The following is a 23,452-nucleotide window of genomic DNA, read 5'->3' on the forward strand; positions in this document are numbered from 1 at the left end:
AGATGACAGTGAAGGTGGAGAAGTGAAGCTCATGAAAGCAAAGTGAGAGAAGAGATAGGGAAAGGCCAGGGGAGGGCTCAGAAGAGTCTCAACAAATGAAACTGACCTGTAGAAAATGTAACTTGAAAAAAAGAGACGTTGCACATACTTTTGTAAACCAAGAAATCTTTAAAATAGATAGTGTGATAGGAATTTTGAGGTCTTAGATATATGGTAATGTTCATAACCACACGTACATAGATCAGCACAGGAAGACCGACCTGGAACCATTTTGATTCCTAAACTGACCAAATGTTTTCTCTGCAAGGTCAAAGTGGGAAACCTCCGCATTGTCTCTTTCCTCACAAATCCTGTCTTAAGGGCACATTTAAGATATGAATAGGGTGTGAGCCTGTGACCTGTCCTAGGAACTAAGTATTTATCACTACAAAAGAATGGCCAGGCTCCCCAGGCAATCCAATCAAGTAACCTGCCAGACTTATTAGGTTACTTGATTGGATTGCCTGGGGAGCCTGGCCATTCTTTTGTAGTGATAAATACTTAGTTCCTGGGACAGGTCACAGGCTCACACCTGCCAGACAGGGACGCAGGTGGCGCTGTGGGTAAAACCTCAGCGCCTAGGACTTGCCGATTGCATGGTCGGAGATGGGTGCACAACCATAGAGTCTGTCCGTACGGGCAGGGGTACCTTTACCTTTACCCTGCCAGACAGGAGATAAACAACAGGAGAAAAACAATATTCAAATTTCTGTTTTAGACCGCCTTTTCTGTGATGTAGTTATGATGTATCTGGGGGGTGGTCTTAGGTTACACCCCTTCTGTGATGTATGTATGATGTTTCTGGGGGTGGTCTTGATCTACAAGGTGGCAATTTCAAAAGTCTTTATAAGGCCTTGCGTGCCATTTTTCTGGGTCCCTCCTCTCTCCTGCAGGTGAGGGGAGCACCCTGTTGCAACAGATCAATAAAGATCAAGCTTACTAGCTATTTTGCTTCTCAATATTCTCTGGTTGGCCTCTGTTATTCTCTCCTACCAATAGGGAACCTATGTAAGGACTCTATATGGGCTCTTGGATACCCCATAAGGGAAAAGGGCAATTTTTATTTACAACAATAGATAGATAGATAGATAGAAGGCTTAGGGTGGCTGTGATACACCTGGAAGCAGGAGGGAGAGGAGAACCAGTGTAGGGATCAAAGCAGGGGTGTCATGAATAGTTATGGCAGCAGAAAGCTGGATAGGCATGGGGGATAGAAGATAGAAAAGAACAGCTCACACTAGGTGAGAAATGAGCAGTGACTGCGGGGCCTTTGCCAAAGGGACAGAGAATGCATTTTTGAGAGCCAGTGTATTGAAATTGTTAGTGTGTTGGACCATGACCTGGGAGACCAGGGTTTGAATCCCCACTCAGCCATGAAACTCACGGGGTGACCTTCCGCCAGTCACCACCCCAACCTACCTCACAGGCTCGTGAGGATGAACTGGGGAGGAAAATACACCACTTTGAGCTCCCTGGAAGAAAAGGTGGTAAATAAGTGTAATAAGTAATAAAATGATTTGATTATTGATGTAAGCCTCCAAAATGTATTTTGTATAGTTAAAGTTTTTATCTCTCTCTTCAGTATGTTTTATTTTATTGCTACAGCCAGTGCTTTTCCCTCCCTAAAAAATTGTTTAGGGGTACTCTCACTCTCCTACACATATTGAAATACTGCCACTCAATGAGGCCAAATTTGGTTCACAGAATGTTTAGGGGTATGCATCCCCCACCCCCCCAGAAAAAAAGCATTGGCTACAGCTAGTGACTGATGCAAATAAGGATTTTTCTGAGCTTCAAGCAGAAAGAAGAGTCAGATAAATCCGCAGCTAAGTGGGACGGTCTCCCTCGGGAGGTTGTGAATGAACTCTGCTTAAGGTTTTTAAGCAGAGCTGGCCAGCCCTCTGTCATGGGTGCTTTAACCGAGTTTCCTGCATGGCAGCGGGTTGGACTAGATGACCCTTGGGGTCCCTTCCAACTCTTCAAGTCTGTTCAAGAGGTCAGCTGGCATTGCCTTAAATGAGGAAGGGGAAGATTAGGAAGGAATGATGAAGGTGATGAAGCACGCAGGCGGGGGAGCTTCAAGCAGTTGGTCCCTTACCTTTTCCGCCCTGCCCTGGCCACAGTGATCCATGCGACGGTCACCTCCAGGCTTGACTACTGTAATTTGCTGCCCTTGAAGCTGTCCCAGAAACTCCAGCGGGTGCAGAATGCTGCAGCGAGGCTCCTCACAGGATCTCTGCCATGGGAGCATATTCACCCAGTGCTTTTCCAGCTGCACTGGCTCCCGGTGGAGTACAGGGTCAGATTTAAGGTGCTGCTTTTGACCTTTAAAGCCCTTCACGGCCTAGGACCCTCGTACCTACGGGACCACCTCTCCCGGTATGCCCCACGGAGAGCCTCAAGGTCCATAAATAGCAACACCCTAGAGGTCCCGGGCGCTAAGGAAGTTAGATTAGCTTCAATCAGAGCCAGGGCCTTTTCAACACTGGCTCCGGCCTGGTGGAACGCTCTGCCTCATGAGACCAGGGCCCTGCAGGATCTGATTTCTTGTTCCACCTGGCCTTTGGCTTGGAGTCAATTTGATTCCCTCCCCCTCTTTCTTTTTTCCTTTCTCTTCCTGTGATGAGGCTGCATTTTATTGTTTTAATGTTGTACTGTATTTTAATCTTGTTTTTAAATCTTGTATTTTAATCTTGTATTCATTCAACTTGTTTTTATTATTGGTTGTTAGCAGCCCTGAGCCTGGCCTTGGCTGGGGAGGGCGGGGTATAAATAAAATTGTTTGTTTATTTATTTATTTATTTATTTATTATTTATTTTAGGCTGCAACCCTACGCCTACTTTCCCAGGAGCAGGCCAGGGAACTGAACTGAATGGGGCTTGCACTAGAGTAGACATAGCAGTTCTGCTTCCAGCTCCCCACCCAACCCTATTGTTGGAAACATTAACTCGGCTACTTCTCTGGAACGAATGCGTCGCCTAACCCCTCCGGTTCCTTTTAATCCACGTGTCTAGCTCCTCCACATCCACACAATCAGCGGCTGCTCCGCTGGGGGACGACTCCTCCTCCCCCCTCTCTGAGTCACGTGACCTCCCTCTCGCCACAAAATCCCCTCCAGCTTCCGCTTGGTAACCGAACGCGGTTGCTAAGGCGCGTCCGCCGAGCCCGTGACCCGGAAGCAGTTTTTGTGTCGGCGCCTCGGGCCGGCTGGCTTCCCTCCGATAGGGCGCCGGCTGGGCGTAGGGCGTGAGCCCGCAGCAAGAGCTTCCGGGGTGTCCCGCTCTCTTCCCCCCCCCCCGAGAGTGCTTCAACGAAGGAGGGGGCAGTGGCTCGGGGTACGCGCCCCCTCCCGCGCCCCCCCTGCCCCCACCCCCACCCCGGGAGAAGCGGCCTTTCCTCAGGACGGTAGGAGGTCAGGGCGGGTACCGGCGTTACGGAGCGCTCGTTTGCGGCGTTGACTTTTCCCTCAGCGCAGAGGCGCCTCCGGCTGCTGCTTTACCTCCGAGGAGGGCGGCGCGGGGGGCGTCTCTCTGTGCCATTAACGGCGGCCGGCGGGGCCTGCCGTTGCGAGGCAGGGCGAGAGGAAGAGGGGATTTGGGGAGGGGGGGCTCCCTCGGCTCAGGCATGTTCTGACTTGCCCAGGCCTCGCTTCCCTGATAACACTTGGCGCGCCTGGCGTGAAGCGCGTATGCTGTGGTTGCCCAAAGTGGAGGCTTCGTGTGCCCCGTTTTTTTTGGGGGGTGGGATGCCTGGAGCAGAGTTTCGCCTTTCTCCCTCCATGCTGAAGAACGGAGCCTTTTCAGCCATGCAGGAGCTTTTGCGCAGGTGTTTCCAGGGTTCTTTGTGTGTGTGTTGCTTTTCCGCTGCAACCTGTTTTCAGAATAATAATGGTGATTGTAGATGCCCTAACTCGATGTACTCTAGCAAAATGCTGAGCTGCTGCTCACCACGAAGGACTGACTCCTAAGGGGTATTTCATCAAAAAGTTCGCGCGCGTGTGTGAGAGAGAAAGCCTCCTAGTTTCGTAGCTTCCAGGTTTTGCCCTGCCTTTGGAGAAGACAATAGTGCTGCTGCTATGATGCTTCCTACCGTCAAAGGAGACCAAATTGCTGTTAGGGGTTCAGGCCAATGGTCTGTCTAGCTCAGCCTTTTGTCTACAAGATTTGGTCATATTGGGGCGGTATTGGTAAATTAAGGAGCACTATACAAAATAATGCTGCCAAAGATTAGGAAATCGTATGTTTGGTTGTCAGTCTTTTTTAAAAGGATATTTCTGATACAGGGTTGTGACGCACAAATCCCGTGAAACACACTTCCACTGGCTAGCAGCTGCACATGGTGTGGAAAACATGGTTTGTCTTTTTTTCTTTAAACCTGTTGGGGGGTCACACATAGTGTTTATGAGTCAAGTTTCTGGCAATTTTGAAATGCTCTGTAGGTCAGATCCTTCATATCCGGAGCATGCAGCCTTTTGCTCCTCTGTGTAGGAAGCCAAGCTAAACAATTTAGGAAGAGTAAGGATGTGACTCCATTAAAGGAACTTGGAAGTTTTTCTGCTTTCTTTCTGCTATGGGCCTGTTGAGCATATTGTTTTTCTTCTCTAAGCCTTGATGATTCCATAGACAAAATGCAGCAGTTTATTGTTATTACCCTATATGTAGAGATCTAAACTAATGCTGATCTGTTGCTGTGCTTCTTAATATGCCTTGTTTCTGCAGTTTACTAGTTTTGGGGCTGAAAGAGGATTGTTTGTATGAAGAAAAATAATTTGCTGTTCGGATTGTATTAGCTTGTAATTTTTTTAAAAATCGTTTATTTGGTGTTTGTCCAGTTGATACTACCATGTGTGCAAGATTCATATGGTGTCCCAAGGATGCCAAGATGTGTGCCAAAATTATACTAGTGTATCTCTGTATTTGTTAAAAATATGCAGCTGAAAACCAGAGGTAATCTTAAACATAGTTACTTGAAACTAGGTCTTTTTAAATCAGTCTCTCAAGTCATGCTTAAAGTTTGGCTGTCTTATTGTAGTGCAGATGGAATGCCTGCATATGCTTCTGCACTACATTATTTATAAAATACAACTTGTTTATTTCGGGGGGGGGCAGCAAGTTTGTTTAATTCTTTGTTAGGACCTGAGTGAATCTTATATGTGGTATATGAAGTATATTACCAGAAGATGTTTCGATCTCCACTACCGTGAGTGACCTGTCACTCTGCACCTTCAGAAAACTCCCAATTTATGCAGGGTTTTGTTCCAAGGCACGACACATTGTGTATATTTGAAACACCATTGAAAAAGCCTGCAAATGCCCCAACCTGTTCCACCTCTTTTTGTAATGTTTTTGCGTCACTTCCGGGTTTGATGCAATGTGCGCGTGAGCAGCTACAAACATTGGGCGCTCCTAAAATGGTCACTCTCTTCCTGTTAGAAAGCTGTAGAATAGATTTTTAAAAAATTGTTACTAAAACTGAAGGCTGCATGATTCAGAAATAGAGCAAATTTCACAGACACAAGCAAAAATAAAATTTTAGCAATTTTTATTCTGGTAGCCTGACATTTAAGTACACATCTAGGAGTTAGCATCATTGATATTACAGTGGTACCTTGGTTTACAACCATAATCCGTTCTGGAGGTCTGGTTGTAAACCAAAACAGGTTGTAACCCAAGGCGTGTTTTCGGCAATGGGGCCTCCCAAAAAAAAAATTGGTTGTAATCCAAAAAAAGGGACACACACTTCCGGGTTTGACGTGGTTGTAATAGAAAACGGTTGTAAATCAAAGCGGTTGCAAACCAAGGTACCGCTGTACTGGAATGTGACTAAATTATTTTAGCAGTGTGTGGTACTAGTGTTGATTTATCAAACATGTTAGGTTCATAAATTGCTGGAGCCATGGCTAATTTATGGGATTGATGTCGCTTAGACTTACCTGCTCTACTTGTGCAATAAGGGTGTTCTTCCCATGTGATTTGCAAACTTTCAAACTTCTGCCTGCAGTATACACCTGGTAGCTGAAAATGACAGATTTTTATACTTAAATTAGTTGTCTTTAATAGAATCCAGCACATTTCAGAAAGGTGATTTTGTTGTTCAGTATCTATATAGAGGCACTGGGGATTTAGAATTCAGGATCATTCAATAACTCACTTAAGTTCAATTTGTCATTTTTAAAGTACAAGATAGAATAGTGGTGCCAGTTCTAAACTAATGCCTGGTAGCTATTTTTGAGGGGATAGTGAAAGTGAATCCAGCAGTGACAGGGGTGTTGGGGTGTGTGTGCAGGGTATGTGCCACGTAGAGGTTTCTTTGTATAGTGGTACTTCGGGTTAAGTACTTAATTTGTTCCAGAGGTCCGTTCTTAACCTGAAACTGTTCTTAACCTGAAGCACCACTTTAGCTAATGGGGCCTCCTGCTGCCACCGCGCCGCTGGAGCATGATTTCTGTTCTCATCCTGAAGTAAAGTTCTTAACCCGAGGTAATATTTCTGGGTTAGCGGAGTCTGTAACCTGAAGCGTATGTAACCTGAAGTGTATGTAACCCGAGGTACCACTGTACTGAATCTTGAATCTTTCTTATCTTTGTGACACTTTGTTTGCAGTAGTCTTTATTCATTGTGCAATTTATAGGATTGACTGCTACATTGTGGTTAACGTGGAGTTACTATTGAAAATGGTTTGGAACAGGCATAGGCAAACTCGGCCCTCCAGATGTTTTGGGATTCCCATCATCCCTGACCACTAATCCTGTTAGCTAGGGATGATGGAAGTTGTAGTCCCAAAACATCTGGAGGGCTGAGTTGGCCTGTGCGTGGTTTGGAACATCTGGTGCAAAATGCTGCATCCTGCCCTACCTAACTGATACTGGGAAGAGGAAATTGGTCCTACCAGTGTTGCAGCATTACATTGGTTCCGTATTAACTTCTGGGACTAGTTCAAAGTGACTGTGTTTGTTTTTATAAAGCTGTTTATGGCACAGACCTTGCAAATGTAAACTCAACTGTACCTTGAACAGCTACCAACCCACATGCAGATCGCGAAAATATTAGGGAACTGCAGTGGGAGCCTCCTTTCAAGGTGGTCATCTGCTCATAATAATAAATTATTGTTATTACTATTATTATGTAAAGGGAAGCTTTTAAATGTTTTATTATGTTTTGATATACTTTGGAAGCCTCCCAGAGTGGCTGGAGCAACCCAGTCAGATGGACGGGGTACAAATAAATTATTATTATTATTATTATTATTCATTGGAATGGATAACCCAGGGAAATGCTTTGAACTCAATCTAGAGGCTGTGTAACATTTCTGTTAGGCATGCTTTTAGATATGTTAGTAGCCTTGGTTTGGATTACAGTACAGATGAGTATGTATTAGGTTTCCATATACTGTATGTGGGGTCTAAGACCAGTTAAAATAGTTGAAGCTTTTGTTTCATGTTAAAAAACAGAAAGCTTCATTTGGTGCTGTCTTCTGAACACTTTTATGATAAATAGGTGGGCAAGGCCTTGGTTACCATTTTACCTAGTTATTATATACAGCTTATTGTAGGTGCTTTATAAACACAAAATGACTGAGCAATGATGCCTGCCATGGTAGAACGTCTGTGTGGCATTTGCTATTACGCTGCTTTTCATTACTGGGAAACTTATGTAACCTGGAGAGAGCATAACTATTAAGATAATTTATTCCAACCTATGATTTATGGGTGCAGTAGAACTTATTGCTGCAGAAAAAATCCAGCCTCTTTGCGCTATCAGGGTTCAGATATCCTGTAGCCACCTACTTGTTCAGTTTCTCAGCACTGATGCGTGGGTACAACTGTGAACTGCATCCATGGTAACCACTTTTAGCTGTTGACTGAACTACAAATAAGTGGCTAAACTATGCAGATTTATTCAAAATGTTTATAGACATTGATATACAGTGGTACCTCGGGTTACAGATGCTTCAGGTTACAGATGCTTCAGGTTACCGACTCCTCTAACCCAGAAATAGTACCTCAGGTTAAGAACTTTGCTTCAGGATGAGAACAGAGATTGGGCGGTGGCGGTGTGGCAGCAGTGGGAGGCCCCATTAGCTAAAGTGGTACCTCAGGTTAAGAACAGTTTCAGGTTAAGAATGGAACTTCAGAACAAATTAAGTTCTTAACCTGAGGTACCACTGTATATGGTGGGTTGGTAAATTTAGGTCACGGCATTTGCTTGCCTGTCCAGAGAAGTGGAACTCATCTTGGCTTGTTCATTTTCAGAGCAAGACTCCAAACCCCAGTCAAATTCTAAGCTCTGCTTCTGCTTTGTTCTTCTGGTTTAGAGTGTTGGGGATGACGGTGAGTTTGCACAAGTGGAGCATTGCTCTCCCAATAATTCCAGAACTCTTAAAGCCAGAAGAACCCAGTCTCTGTTATTCTCCCTGCAACACACACTCATTAATCCATCTCTCAAAGGGGATTTCACTTTAGATTATGATGATTGCCCCCATCAGAGCTCCACTCTTTGCCCCCACCCGGCCTTCACCAAATTACTCTCTCAATCTCTCTGGACTCCATTTTCAGTCTTCCTCTGAAGGCCAGGCAGCTACAAGCCTCAGCATGCATGCATCCATTGAACAATCACTATATGATGTGTTGCTAGGTCTCACCCCTGTTTGCTGTGGTGGGGACAATTCCCCCCATATCAGCTCTTTCCTTCATACACAGAAAAACCTGAGGGAGGGCATTGGGATGGAGCACCCCTCTATTAACCCTCCCTCCCAACATTCAGCAGGCCTTCAGGACAGAGCAATATACCGTAGAGAAAGGGTGGTCCCAATCAATGCCTCCAACCAATCCAGTTTGCAGCATTTTCCAATCTTTATCTTTTATTCATTCAGAGAGCAGAGGAGCTACATTAAGAGTGTGAGTGTGGCAGGCTATAGCTTGCCTTTCTAATATTTTTATTGCTTTGCCTGAAAGGTTTGTGAGTTGAGAGAGAGGGGTAGGCTTGGTGGACTTGAAGATGAAGTGCTGCCAAACATCAGAAAGATCATGTCAGTGAGTGTGTTTATCAAATTAATTTTTGAAAACTGAGCAGAGGACAACATGGAAGGGGAAGGTGGGTTACTGTGATGGGACGATGAGCTGCTTGTGTGTAAAATCCAAGTCCCTCAGAGTTTGGTCAAGTTTGCAAACCTCTGTCTGTAACGGAGCCCCTTAAACATGGCTCCGTCAGTCGCTGGCAGATTCCGACAGTGGTTGCTTTCGGAATCGCTTCCAACATAAAAGCTCCTTAACGGAAACACGTCTTCTGGACTCTCTGCGTGACAGTTTCCGGCGAGGAGTGGGTGTCCCTACAGGAGGTCCTGAAACCTCCCCACTGTTTTCGCTGGAAGTGTCTCTGAGCCATCCCTCCAGCTCCCTTTCCCTCAGCTCAGCTCCTCTCCCCCTACTGGTTCCCTCTTCAGCTGCTGAGTCTCTCCCAACCTGTGTGAGCCCTTTCACTTCCCTTCCTTCCGATGGCAGTTCCCTGACATCCACCTCCCCTCCAGGGCCCCCTTCATCCCCTCTCGCCCCCTCCTCTACGGGCGGTGAGGAGGCAAAACCCCGGAATGAACTTCCTTCATCTTCCGATGTCCCGAACACTTCTCTCCACCTGTTGCGGTTCCTGGTCTCGAAGTACTCCTCCTCAGAGTCCATCTCCCCTTCCCCTTCCGATTCCGAGAATCCTTCCAACTCCTCCTCCTCATCGGTGGTCCCAAAGTATTCCCTCCGGAACCTCTCCACAGGCTGAGGTTTCCTTGGGAACCTTTGATGGAACGTTTCTATCAATACCTCGTCATTGATATCTTCTGCCATTACCCAAGTGTTTTCTGACTCCGGTTCTCCTTCCCACGCTACCAAATACTCCACCTGATCCCCCTTCCACCTGGCGTCGAGGATTTCTGCCACATGGCTGCTGCATTCCCTTTCTTCTATGACCGGTCCCCGAGTGGCCATCCCTTCTCGTCCCCCCTCATACGGTGACAGTAACGACCTGTGAAATACTGGGTGCAGTTTCATGTGGTTGGGTAACCGGAGCCTGAAAGCCACTGGGTTGACCTGTTGAATGACCTCAAAGGGACCCAATCTCCTGGGTCTTAATTTCTTACAACCTCCTTTGAACGGCAACCCTTGGGTTGACAGCCACACCCTATCTCCCACCCTTATGGTTTCACCTTCCCTTCGGTTCTTGTCTGCCTGCCTCTTGTATTCTTCCTTCGCCCTTTCTAAGTTGAGTTGGAGCTGACGATGGATTGCTTCCATTTCTTCTACAAAATGCTCGGCTGCCGGGACACCCCATCTCTCCCCTTCTCCCCCTGGGAAAGCCCTGGGATGACACCCATAATTAGCCAAGAAGGGGCTCATCCCTGTGGACACATTCTCGGCATTGTTGTAGGCAAATTCCGCCAGCGCCAACTTTTCTACCCAGTCATTCTCTCTGTCATTGACATAACACCTCAGGTATTGCTGGAGGACCCCGTTTGCTCTTTCCGCCTGCCCGTTGGTTTCAGGGTGCCGGGCAGTCGAAAAGTTGACCTCCACCTGCAGTAAGCTCATGAGCTTCCTCCAGAACCTGGAAGTAAATTGTTTTCCTCGGTCTGAGACCACCCTCAATGGCACCCCGTGCAACCTAAAAATGTGTTCTACAAATAACTTCGCTGTCTCTTCCGCCGTGACTGCATGCGAGCAGGCTACAAAGTGGCACATCTTTGTTAGTAGGTCTACCACCACCATGATGGCTGTTTTCCCCTTGGACTTCGGCAGATCAGTCATAAAATCTATCGACACTGCCTCCCAAGGTCGTTCTGGGGTTGGTAAGGGTTCTAATAGCCCCGCTGGTGCCCGCCTCTCCCCTTTGGCTCGCTGGCATTGCTCACACCCTCTTACATACTCCCGTACATCTTCCCTCACCTTAGGCCACCAAAATTCCCTGGTGACCAACCACATGGTTTTGTGTTGTCCAAAATGCCCCGCCGTGGGGCTGTCGTGCAACTGCTTGAGTACCCTCCCCCTTAAGTCTCCTTCAGGGATATACAGTGCCCCTTTGTAATACAAAGCTCCATTTCTTTCCTCGAAACCCCCTGGTTCCTCTCCCTCACCCCTAAGACCTCTGAGCTTATTCTGGGCGTATTCATCATTCTCTGTTTCCTCTACCAGTTCTCTTTGTCCCACCAATGCCGCCCCACACACCCAGCGGTCCTCTGGAATGACATGTCTCTCTTCGGGTGCTCCCTCCCCCTCCAAATATTCAGGTTTGCGTGAGAGAGCGTCCGCCCTAATGTTCTCTGGGCCTGGCACGTAACAAATCTCAAAGTTAAATTTGGAGAACTCCTGGGCCCATCTCACTTGCCGTTGGTTGAGCACTCGTGCCGTCCTCCAATACTCTAGGTTCTTGTGGTCAGTGCACACTTGCACCTTATGTTGTGCGCCAATTAGCAGGTGCCTCCATCTCCGGAACGCCTCATGAATGGCTAGTAGTTCTCGGTCATACACCGTGTAGTTCCTCTCGGATTTGTTCAGCTTTCGCGAAAAAAAGGCACACGGTCTCCACTCTGACTCCTCCTTCCCTGGCTGCAGAAGCACCGCCCCAATCGCTCTGTCTGATGCGTCAGTTTCCACTCTCATCGGTTTTTGTAAATCCACATGCAGGAGTTGTTGTTCCGAGGCGAAGGCCCTTTTTAGTTCCTCAAATGCTCGCTCCGCCTCCTCAGTCCAAACGAACTTCTTCTTACTGCTGAGACAGTCCGTAATGGGCGCCGTCAGGTGGGCAAAGTTTCGGATGAACTTACGATAGAAGTTCCCAAATCCTAGGAACCTCTGCACATCCTTCCTTGTTTTGGGTGTTTTCCATTCCAGCACCGCCTGGACCTTGCCGGGATCCATGGCCAATCCCTTGTCTGACAGGCGATACCCCAGGAATTCCACCTCCTTGGTATGAAACTGACACTTCTCCAGTTTCACCACAGCTGGTTGGCTTGCAGCCTGCTCAACACTTCTCTGACGTCTCTCACATGCTGCTCCTCATTCTCAGAATACACCAACACGTTGTCTAAGAAGGCCACACAATTCTTGTAAAGCAAAGGCCCCAGGACGTGGTTCATAAACGATTGAAAGCACGCGGAGCCTCCTTGTAGGCCGAAGGGCATAACTAAATATTCAAATGCCCCCAAAGGGGTGAACATGGTGGTTTTCCATTCATCCCCCTTCCTTATTCGTATCAGGTTGTACGCCCCCCTTAGGTCCAGTTTAGTAAAAATCTTTCCCTTCCTGACCCTTGTCAAAATGTCGTCAATCCTGGGCATAGGGAAAGCTACTGGTTCTGACACTGCATTTAAGGCCCTGAAGTCACACACAAGCCTCGGCTTGTTCGTGTTTTTTTTATCCACAAAAAACACTGGGCTGCCCCCCACCGCCCTGGACTCTCTGATGAACCCTCTCTTCAGGTTCTTGTCAATGAACTCTCTTAGCTCCTGCATCTCTCTGTCTGACATGGCGTACAGCTTGCCTACAGGGAGCTGTGCCCCAGGGAGTAAATTGATTTGACAGTCAAAGGGTCTATGCGGGGGTAGTTGGTCAGCTTCCCTTTCGCTGAAGACGTCGCGGAGATCTGCGTATTGTCGTGGTACCTTCACGTTCTCCGTTACTTCAGTCCCTGCTAGGGTGGCTTGGGCCCCTGCCAAACCCTTTCCCTCTTTGCAGTGTTCTAAGCAATGTGCTGAACCAAAAGAAACCACTCTCTGATGCCAGCCCACCAGCGGATCATGTAACGCTAGCCAGCTCATCCCCAATATAATGGGAGCTCCTCCCAAGGTGGCCACATTAAACGCTATCAGTTCGGTGTGCCTTGCCACCTTCATTATCATTGGGACGGTCTGCAAGCTGACTTCTCCTCCCAACAGCTCCCTGCCATCGATCGTGGTCACCTGCAGGGGGTTGCTTAAAGGGATCGTCTGTATCTGGTGTTCAGCTGCAAACTCTTTGCTCATGAAATTGCAGGAGCTGCCTGAGTCCAACAGCGCCTTTATCTTTAGAGGGTGTCCGTTTGGCAGCTCTAGCGCCACTTCTATCACTAGGGCGGGTTTAGGAGGTTCTGGCGTGGGCACTTTCACTGCTCTTTGGCCTGGCTGCTGTGCCCCGACGGTGGCAGCCAGGCGTTGGCTTTTACTTGCTTCGGTATTTCTTCCTCTCTTCCCTCCACAGCTCCTACCATCCCTTGCCATTCCTTCCTCTGGGGGCAGACTCTGGCAAAGTGACCTGGCTGTTGGCAGAGATAGCATTTCCGGGCGCCTTTTCCCTCCTTCTTTCCCCCCTCACTGGGCTTTGAAACTGCGCGCGCGCGCGCTGTTCCGATTTCCATCGGCTCTGCCGGCGGGAAAGTTGGCTCTGGAATGTCTGGAATGCGGAACTCCTTCCAACGTTCCCCCTTCCCTTCCCGCCTCTCCAATGCTCTCGCCTCCTGGCGCGCTCCTATGGTCAGCGCTGATTTGGTCAGCTGGTCCATAGACTCCGCCCTGGGCGCCCGGGAAAGTTCGTCTTTCACAGCCGAAGAAAGCCCTTCTTCAAAGAGCATTTGAATGGGTTCCGCCGATAGATCCCACCCCAATTTATGGATCAACATGGTGAACTCAGTCCAGTACTCACGGACAGATCGGCTCCCCTGTTTGCAAGCCATTAACTGTCTGCGGACCACTCCCTGTTCAATATCGCTGGAAAACATCAGATCCATGGCGCGAAAGAACTTCATCGTGTCCTTTAGGACGTCACTATTCGCTGCCATCAGGGGTCTAACCCAGTCTCTCGCCCCCTTTTCAAGATGCCCAATCACGAAAGCCACTCGTGATTCCTCGTCAGGGAATTCATCAAACTGCAGATTGAGGGCATATTGCATCTCTGTCCGAAAGCCATGATAGTCTTTGGGCTCCCCCCCAAACTTCTGCACCAATCCTGGTACCTTTCTGACGAGCTGGGTGTCTTTCCCCTTTTTGTCTGCATCCTGAGCCCTCCTCTCCTCAAGCCTCGCCGTCTGCAGCGCTAGCTGGACCTCCAACACCTGGTACCTTTCTTCCAGGCTTGGACCCGCTCCAGCTCCTGCTTCTCCGGTTCCGGCTGGGTTGCTCATGATGCCTTCTCCTGCACAAGCTGCTCACGAAGACTGTCGGAATGCTGTGATGGGACGATGAGCTGCTTGTGTGTAAAATCCAAGTCCCTCAGAGTTTGGTCAAGTTTGCAAACCTCTGTCTGTAACGGAGCCCCTTAAACATGGCTCCGTCAGTCGCTGGCAGATTCCGACAGTGGTTGCTTTCGGAATCGCTTCCAACATAAAAGCTCCTTAACGGAAACACGTCTTCTGGACTCTCTGCGTGACAGTTTCCGGCGAGGAGTGGGTGTCCCTACAGGAGGTCCTGAAACCTCCCCACTGTTTTCGCTGGAAGTGTCTCTGAGCCATCCCTCCAGCTCCCTTTCCCTCAGCTCAGCTCCTCTCCCCCTACTGGTTCCCTCTTCAGCTGCTGAGTCTCTCCCAACCTGTGTGAGCCCTTTCACTTCCCTTCCTTCCGATGGCAGTTCCCTGACAGTTACCATCACCAACTTGTCCCCCAAATAATATATTTTGTTGCCCCCTTGTTCTGTTGTCAGAAATAGCAGCTGATGAGGACATTTGGAAGAAAGAGGGGAGATTATGCAAGCTTTTGTTCCTCCCACCTCCATTGCCTACTTTCCTTCTTTAAGAATTTGGGCTTGACTCTCCTTTCATTATAGAAGTTGTAAAGTTTCTTCTTTCCCTCAGGATTAGTAAAATAAGACTTCGGTCCTTGAGAGTAAGTCCTCTAGAGCCCAGAGAGGATTACTTCTGAGGAGACAGAGGCCTGTTATAAATGTTGGAAGACTGTTAATATTAGTATTACCCCAAAATTTATCAGGTGCTTATTGTAAGCAGTGAAATCAGAGGGAAATGAAATGTGGAAAATCTGGATTTAGTTTTTCCATTTAATCTCACTGTTTACACTCCACCTACCTAACATGTGTATATGTCTGTATACAAATATACCATGCCACGCACATTTACTTACAATCTGGGATAAAAACTTCATGCATCTGGATTGAACAGTGGTCCATGAAAGCTCCTGCCATGATACATTTGTTATTTGTTTTCTGAAAAAGAAAGACTTATGATAATTATTGTTTTATATTTTGAGTGTACCAGTGCCACTTAGCCCCCTAACTTTAGCACTATACAGTGCTGCTTACTGAAATCAGAGTTCATTCAGTATGGATACAGAGAGGAAAAGGTGGAAGTATTTCATCGTACTCCATACCACAGGACTCAGCTCCCAATTATTTTACCTCCCCAGTATAGATACATTTACAATGCAATCCTATACATGCCTACTCAAGCTAATCCCATTGAATTCATTGAAGCTTATTTACAGATAAGTGGACTGAGGATGGCAGTCTTAGTTGATTTTAAAATATATGTGTGAAGTTTTCCATAGGGTTGCTGTCTAAATTCTAAAGAAAGAATGTTGCCATCTGTTGTTGAGTCAAGCTTGCACATGCTAGGGTTTTGCCCCAGTAGGAATCATGGAACTTTGCTGAAAATTACCACAGCAACAAAAACAACAACTATAATAATAGTAACATATGTGTTAGAGTTCTAATCTGAGCAGTGCAAGCTGGTAGACAATTGAGCTGGATGTTGATCATGTACACCAGAGGTTTTCAACCTTTCTGAGTCCACTGCTCCCTTGACCAACCATTCTTTCTGCAGCTCCCCTGTTGCCTGCGGGCAGCCCCTCACCTCTTTTTGAACACCCTCCCTTGTGAAGTGTTCCCTCGGCCTCCTCTTCTCTCCTCTCTCCGTGGGAGTCCACTGGACAACAGCCACCACCGCCCCTGGTCTCTGAGCTTACATGCCACAAGAAATGTGGCATCCCAAGTACCCAAAACCTTTTAGGTAACAAGATTCTGAAGACTCAGCTGTACAGGCAGTCCAGCAAAACATGTTATCTTGCGAATGGAGTATTCATAAACATGCTATTATAGAGGTACTGCTGAAAAATAATGAATTAGGTTGTGATCCCAATCCCGTTTGCCTGAGAGCAGCCTCTTTTGAATTCAGTAGCATCTATTTCTGTGTTGAAATGTTTAGGATTCTGCAGTTAGGCCTGTTCTTCCAAGAATTCTGATATAACAAACATATTTAACTGTGACTGCAGTACTTGATGAACCTGCGACTTAATATATTTGGTTAAGAGTATCTCTGTACATACCCGTATTTATAAATATTAATTGTTCAAATGACTTATGATTGTCCACTACAGTGGTGCCTCGCAAGACGAAATTAATCCGTTCCGCGAGTGTCTTCGTCTAGCGGTTTTTTCGTCTTGCGAAGCAACCCTATTAGCGGATTAGCGCTATTAGCGGTTTAGCGGCTATTAAAGGCTTATTGGCTTAGCGGATTAGCTGCTAAAAGGCTATTAAAGGCTTAGCGGCTTAGAAAAAGGGGGGGAAAAGCGAAAAAAAATCTCAAGACTCGCAAGACATTTTCGTCTTGCGAAGCAAGCCCATAGGGAAATTCGTCCTGCGAAGCAACTCAAAAACGGAAAACCCTTTCGTCTAGCGGGTTTTCCGTCTTGCGAGGCATTCGTCTTGCGGGGCACCACTGTACTGCTGAGGCTAACCCCCATTAATGTTTCTGGTGGTCCGTTAATAATTGCCATGAAAAATGTGTTATTAAAAATGAGTCATTGGTGTGAATTGTATATTAGTTCACTTGTTTTGAAAAAAAGATTACCGTAATTGTTAAAATGTGTGACTGAATTGTAAAATATATTAACATTGACAATATACACAATCTCCCCCCCCCCCCTCCCGGTGGTGACTAGACATTCTGTTGTTGCGCCCATAGTCTAGGTTTAAGGAGCCATTTAGTGAATAGCTTACATATCTGAGTTTCTAACACGGTATTGAGTACCTCTGGTGAAGACTTGCTTGTCATTGCTGAAACTTTTGGAATATTGCTCTGGTCCCAGCTTTTTATGCAGCTATAGATAAAGCATGGCTCCAAATACCTCTCCAGCCCCAGTAGACATACTTCTCATTCATTCTTGACACCAAGTGATTAAACTGTTTTATTCTGGGCTAAACATTAATAGTTTTGTGTTCTGTCTTTTCATGCCTGAATATGAGCAGAAAGATATCTGTTTCTACAGACCAGAAAGATGAGCTGTTGGTTGGTTGGTCATATACACAAAGTAGACATATGAAATATTAGGATTATTCTTCCTTCACAGAACTCTTTTAAGTGCTAAAGAACTTGCAGAAAGAGAATAATTCCAGTATGTATTGATTTATAAATCTTGTTGGACAGAGTCAGTGCTGTGCATAATAGAATTGTATCCAATTTTAGTCATGCTCACTACTAAAATTAATGGATGTGACTAATATAGAGATCTTAATTTCAGTGTGTCTACTCAGGGTAGAACTTAGCTGGATACAACCCATAGTTTTTAAAGTGCTCAGTAAATTCTAAGTGTAATACACATGACTTCAAAATAATACACGTGACTTTTCGATTATTACTTACTATTTTTAAACGGCAAAATATTATTCAACGTGAGGACTCCTTGCCTTCCTAACGGTTGTGATTATACTCGCTGAATAACACTTGAACAGCATTATGTTATCACAGCCACCTAAGTTCTATGAGTCTCTCACATTCTAGGGTGATGCAGCTTCTCAACATCAACCGGCCAATTGGGTTTTACAGAAGACATGTAACTTGGAACATAAAGATTTTTCTTGGGTTAAACGACAAAATGCTATTGTACCTATCCTTTCTGAGCCAGGTATGTCAAAATAATTAGGTTAATGGGGAGTCTAAGAGGATAGTAGTTAGAAAAATAGCCTATTATAGCAGCCATTAAAAAAATACGGAAAATTAGATATTGCCTTAAATTTTCACAAAATCAGATCATACAGTTTTTCAAACATATCTGCATTACAGTACTACATCTGACATTACCTTTTTCCTAGACAGAAATGAAGCAAATTGGAATTCTGTTTCTTTTGTATTTTCTACTTGGGCTTTTTATCTTTTGCTTTTGCAGCCTGGTATACATAATTTCAGGGACGCGGGTGGCGCTGTGGGTAAAACCTCAGCGCCTAGGATTTGCCGATCGCATGGTCGGCGGTTTGAATCCCCGTGGCGGGGTGAGCTCCCGTCGTTCGGTCCCAGCTCCTGCCCACCTAGCAGTTCAAAAGCACCCTTAAGTGCAAGTAGATAAATAGGTACCGCTTTATAGTGGGAAGGTAAACGGCGTTTCCGTGTGCTGCTCTGGTGCCGGTTCGCCAGAGCAGCTTCGTCACGCTGGCCACGTGACCCGGAAGTGTCTGCGGACAGCGCTGGCTCCCGGCCTCCAGAGTGAGATGAGCGCACAACCCTAGAGTCTGTCAAGACTGGCCCGTACGGGCAGGGGTACCTTTACCTTTTACCTTTATACATAATTTACATAGGAAGCCGCCTTATACCAGGTCAGACAGTTGATCCATCTTGTGAAGTATTGTCTACTCTGACTGGCAGTGGCCTCTCAGTTCCATCCAAATGAGATCACAAAGCCACCTTACACTTCGTATGGTGCAATATCCACATATGGACTGGACAGTAAAATGCCAACTGATTGGTGAGCTTGAATGGCCATTAACCAATATTTTAAGCTAGTTTGTCTTGCATATTTTGAACTTGTGGAGGCATCTTAAGTTATCTGAGCTGCTGTCACCACCACTGCCTTGCCCAGCAACAACTACTATCTTTTAGTGGGTGAGCGTGAGGAGATTCTCATGTGCAGTGACATATCTAGTGGCTGTGTACAAAAATCTATTAAGTGGAATGAATGTATATGGAAGTTTCTTCTAGCAAAAGTGCTGTTCCCTCAACAGATGTGGAATTTTCTTGTGGGGAAAACAGTAGGCTTTCTCATCTTAACAGAAATAGCTTTGAGTTGTACATGTCTACAGTGTACAGAGTCAGAGGCTGGCTTTGGTAATATGGTGCCCTAAGCAAGGGTTAAACCACAGAGCCTAGGACTTGCTGATTAGAAGTTCGGCGGTCCGAATCCCCGTGATGGGGTGAGCTCCCGTTGCTCGGTCCCTGCTCCTGCCAACCTAGCAGTTCGAAAGCACGTCAAAGTGCAAGTAGATAAATAGATACCGCTCCGGCGGGAAGTTAAATGGCGTTTCCGTGCGCTGCTCTGGTTCGCCAGAAGCGACTTTGTCATGCTGGCCACAGGACCCAGAAGCTGTAAGCCGGCTCCCTCGGCCAATAAAGCGAGATGAGCACCGCAACCCCAGAGTCGGTCACAACTGGACCTAATGGTCAGGGGTCCCTTTACCTTTAAGCAAGGACAAAATGTGATGCCCCCCTTAAGTTTGAGTAGGTACTCGTGTAAATATAGGTGGTTGTTGTTATTGTTGTTATTGTTATTGTTGTTATGCACCCCTTGGGCTCGGCACCTTTTTGGGGGGAACTGTCTGAACTTCCCTAAATCCGATGCTGAGAATGGTAATTGCCTAATACTGTTAGAGTGTTACAAAGGTATTACATTATTTTTGATTGAATAAAGTACTGTTAAAACAATACTTTAAAACTCTTTATTAAAAAGCATTTCACAAATTATTTATTCTAAAAGAGAAAATGGTTCATATGGGTTCTCCTCCAGTTCTTTCCCCCCCGTCCCGCTGTTGGAAGGCTAAATGCTTTGCATGAATCAGTTATTTGGTTCAGTATCAGTTTTTAGCTTTTGGGTAGTAGAGCTGGGGAAAACTGTTGGTCAGAGCGGACAAGGCTAGGCAAGATGGACCAATATTCGGACTTGGTATATGACAGCTTCTTTTGTTCATATAACATAGTTTATCCTTTAGTGAAAATGTCGGGTACCAGACTTAAAACCCCCCATCTCTACCTGTTTTTAAGCAAGTTAAAGAGTGACTGAACTAAGTAAAGGTTTCAGGAGCTCTGAAAATACATTCTAGGGTTGTCAAACAGCAGAATATGGCAAGTAAAAAGTTAGGATAACAGAATACAATATTAGTAACTTTCTATTTCATTTTTTAAAAATGCATTTGGATATGGCTATTGTTTGAGATTATGTTTTAGAGCAGAACTGTTCCCATACGGTAATGTTAGTTTAGTGCATGGACACTAGGTTGTCTTGTCTTTATTATGCAGCCTCAGTTTATTTGTATCTTAAAAGTTTCTGACAATCTTCAGGACTGTATTGCTGAAGAGGCGCTGTGATGAGCAGAAAAGTACATATAATTAGGAATACAAGTTAATGCAATCAGAGTAATTTGAGTCAAACTGAATGTACAGCTTTAATACACAAGAAGGATTAGGATTTTATAATAGGGAAGCAATCCAAACTCATGGTAATAGGCTGTTATCAGGCCCCTAGGAAGATAAAACCTTGTCATTTCTAATGTTTTGTTTTATAAATTGACTTATATGAAATAAGCTGCACAACTTCAATGAAGTCTGATTCCTATGGTGTATTCAAATTAAGTCAACAAGGCTCTGTCTTTCTTTGAATGTGCATATTAATGTCAAAGTGCAAGTATAATTGGTCAGTCTAAAGATAAAAGTATCCCAGCCTGTTAAGGAACTATTTTAATTAATTTTTTTACTTTTCTGTTATAAATCTCCCTCAAAGGAAGTATTTTATATCAAGCAGACAACAATTCTTAAATGTTAGGCAATAGTGATACAGAGAACTTGATATGTGGCTGAAAAATTTAAAAGTACATGGATATGAACTATTTCTTAGTGAGATACATTTACCGAGAATGTTTACAACTATCTCTAGAGCTGGCAGTAATAGACATTATGTTTTGGGTCTGTGATGTCTCCAGAATCTGAGGACTTAGCTTTTGTGTTCTTGGCTGGGGATTGGGCAAGTAACCATCGGTAATGACAGACTTTAAATTTGTTTCATGATTAGTGGGGCTAAGTGTGAAGGGTACACTGTTAGGCAAAGAAGTATTGCCTCTCTTATACCAGTTTGATGAATAAGGCATTTAAAAGTGTTGGAGTGTGTGTGTGTGAGTAAAATTGACTTTCCTTCTAACATTTAAAAACTGAAGCAGTGACAATGCTTAATATAATCAGCATTAGGTTGAAGAATTTTATCATGTCTGCTTTTGAAACCAACTTTATGTTAAACATTTCATACCCCATCTTCAGTTTGAAAACTTCTAGGGATGCATACAATATAGAATTTAAAGTCTTTTAAATCTGTTTTAATGCAGAAGCAATTGCTGCTATGTTTTGTAGCATTTTAAATTGTATTTATACTTACTTTGTTTTAAATACTATTTAAAATGCTACAAAACATAGCAGCAACCACTTCTGCATTAAGACAGATTTAACAAACTTTAAGAGAACTCTGGGGTTTGACTGAGATTGCCTTGTAGAATTCTACACAGCACATATAACGTTTAAAATTCGTAATCTTAATTTTGTAAAATATAATGTTGAAATTGTATTCATAATGCAGAAATGCAAAAGCCTTGCATATAACAAACCTAAAAATTAAACTCTGGCTACTCTTACTTTACCCAAAGCATTAGCTGACAAACTGTGTGATTTGTATGATGTACGAATGCATTTGTGTTCTTGGGCGTTATTTCTGTCAAGCGTTATTTGTCCCTTTGTTCTGTTCATCTAGACTCATGAACATTGTTCATAAGTGTAGCCAGATCCACTTCTTTGTTAACTGATATAAAGCTAAGATATTCTTCTAATATCTTAGATTGAAAAGTGTGAGACTTTTGGAATGGAGGAAAACTGCCGTTTCCATAGCTGGGAATGGCTATGGGTAGTGTCCATCTCTATTCAAGTTTATATTTTCCACAGTGAGAAACAACAAATGGTTACACTGACACTGGCAACCTGATGAAAATGCTGATTCCAAAATAGCTATCATTGAATTCTATTTTAGTGAACAGCTAGTTCTTTTTATAAATAGGATTTTGATCTTACAATTGCCCTTTTTTCTGTTGTAGGTTATATAAGATTCTCCCCTACCTTGTGGAGGACTCTGGAGTTGCCCATCGAATGTTCGGTGGAAGAACACGAATAACCTGGATATGGTGCCAAAAGATCTCCAAATGATTTTATAGTTTGACCCAATGATTCTTCTGGATATATATTTCTCTCTTCAAGAATAAGTGCAAAGTCCAAATCCTGCTCACTGGAAGATATTTTTATTTTAAGATCATGGACCATCTTACTAGGGAGAAAGATGAAAGGCGAACCGGAAAAGGAAATCCAGCAAGAAGTTCACACAGTTCCCGAGCATCAAGTTCCACTTCAGCCTCTGGTGTTCTTATGGTTGGGCCCAATTTCAGAGTTGGCAAGAAGATAGGCAGTGGAAATTTCGGAGAGCTCAGGCTAGGTAAGAGCATATAACTTTCACAGGTTGTAAACAGGGCTACACTATTTAGTTAAAATCTTTTGATCAGCTAAAAAGGTGTCCCTAATTGTGCAGTTAATGTACAGTACATGTCAAAACTTCAGACAGCAGGTGTCACCTTAGGAAAGGCATTTCCCTGTCTCCTGTGTAAGGGGGATGCCCTTTCTAAGGCAGTTTTTGCTGCAGTATATACATACCTCATCCAAAACGTATGTTTTTCATATTGTTTCATATGAAAGTTATAATTAACACTTCTTTACTTGGGTGACATCTTTCTTTCCCCCCCCCCTTTTTTCTGCTCAGGAATTTTTAATATGCTATTTTTTACTATACATAACTTGGTTTAGCTGAATAATTTCCATATATACAGAAAATGATGAAGCTTATATAAATTTATAAACAATGCTTAATGCAGTTCTTTCTTGAGTGGCTGTTTTTCAGAATTCTACAGTATATAATTTTCTGTTCCATAATACTGCTAAATGAAATTTTCCCATATAAACAAGCAATTATTTTGCTTTTATTTTTTAGAGCAGATAAAATAATTAAAGCCCAGTATAATACCCACCAGTTTGTACTGGTTTAACTGGTTGCTGCAGAATGCTGTTTCTTAAAATGAGATGATGATATCCATTCTTTCCTATGGGAACATTTCTAACCCTTGCTACCTCCCTCCACTCTGCCTGAAACTGCAGCAGCCAATCAGCTAAAGGCAAACAAAGGAAAAACTGATTTGTCTGATCTCTCTCCCTCCCCCTCCCCCACATGGTTTCTGCCTAAAATTGCTTCCTCCAACCAGCAAAACACAAACAAGTAAGAAGGTAGGCAAACTCCAGTTGTTCGGATATCTGAGCCAGCCTTATGTAGTGAAGTTTGCGTATAATTCTTTGTGTTCAGATAACTGAGATTTCAGATAACAAGTGTTTTGAT

General features: G+C 44.7%; 1 protein-coding gene and 1 long non-coding RNA gene across 15 annotated transcripts in view; one reads left to right on the plus strand and one right to left on the minus strand.

The window, feature by feature from the left end:
• The first annotated feature begins 3,252 nt into the window (after positions 1 to 3,252).
• Positions 3,253 to 23,452, plus strand: part of CSNK1G1 (casein kinase 1 gamma 1) — a 54,636-nt gene continuing 34,436 nt past the window's right edge. For 5 of the 9 annotated variants that reach the window (XM_080980463.1, XM_080980470.1, XM_080980469.1 and 2 more), the window contains exons 1-2: positions 17,779 to 17,902; positions 22,113 to 22,504. In XM_080980463.1, coding sequence (XP_080836589.1) covers positions 22,327 to 22,504 — 178 coding nt within the window. In that variant the 5' untranslated portion in view covers positions 17,779 to 17,902; positions 22,113 to 22,326. The other 4 variants (XM_080980466.1, XM_080980464.1, XM_080980467.1 and 1 more) reach the window with 4 other exon arrangements.
• Positions 5,291 to 16,094, minus strand: LOC308462735. Of its 6 annotated transcripts, none has more exons than XR_013979283.1 (5): positions 15,853 to 16,094; positions 15,125 to 15,206; positions 14,757 to 14,920; positions 5,973 to 6,054; positions 5,291 to 5,476 (listed from the first exon to the last, which is right to left on the minus strand). It is a non-coding gene; the product is annotated as an uncharacterized lncRNA (long non-coding RNA). The 6 variants fall into 6 exon arrangements; XR_013979285.1 differs by having other exon boundaries at positions 15,483 to 16,094; XR_013979282.1 differs by lacking the exon at positions 14,757 to 14,920.

This window comes from Podarcis pityusensis (assembly GCF_964106645.2).
Source record: "Podarcis pityusensis genome assembly, chromosome: 14".
In the NCBI taxonomy this organism is placed as follows: Eukaryota; Metazoa; Chordata; class Lepidosauria; order Squamata; family Lacertidae; genus Podarcis; species Podarcis pityusensis.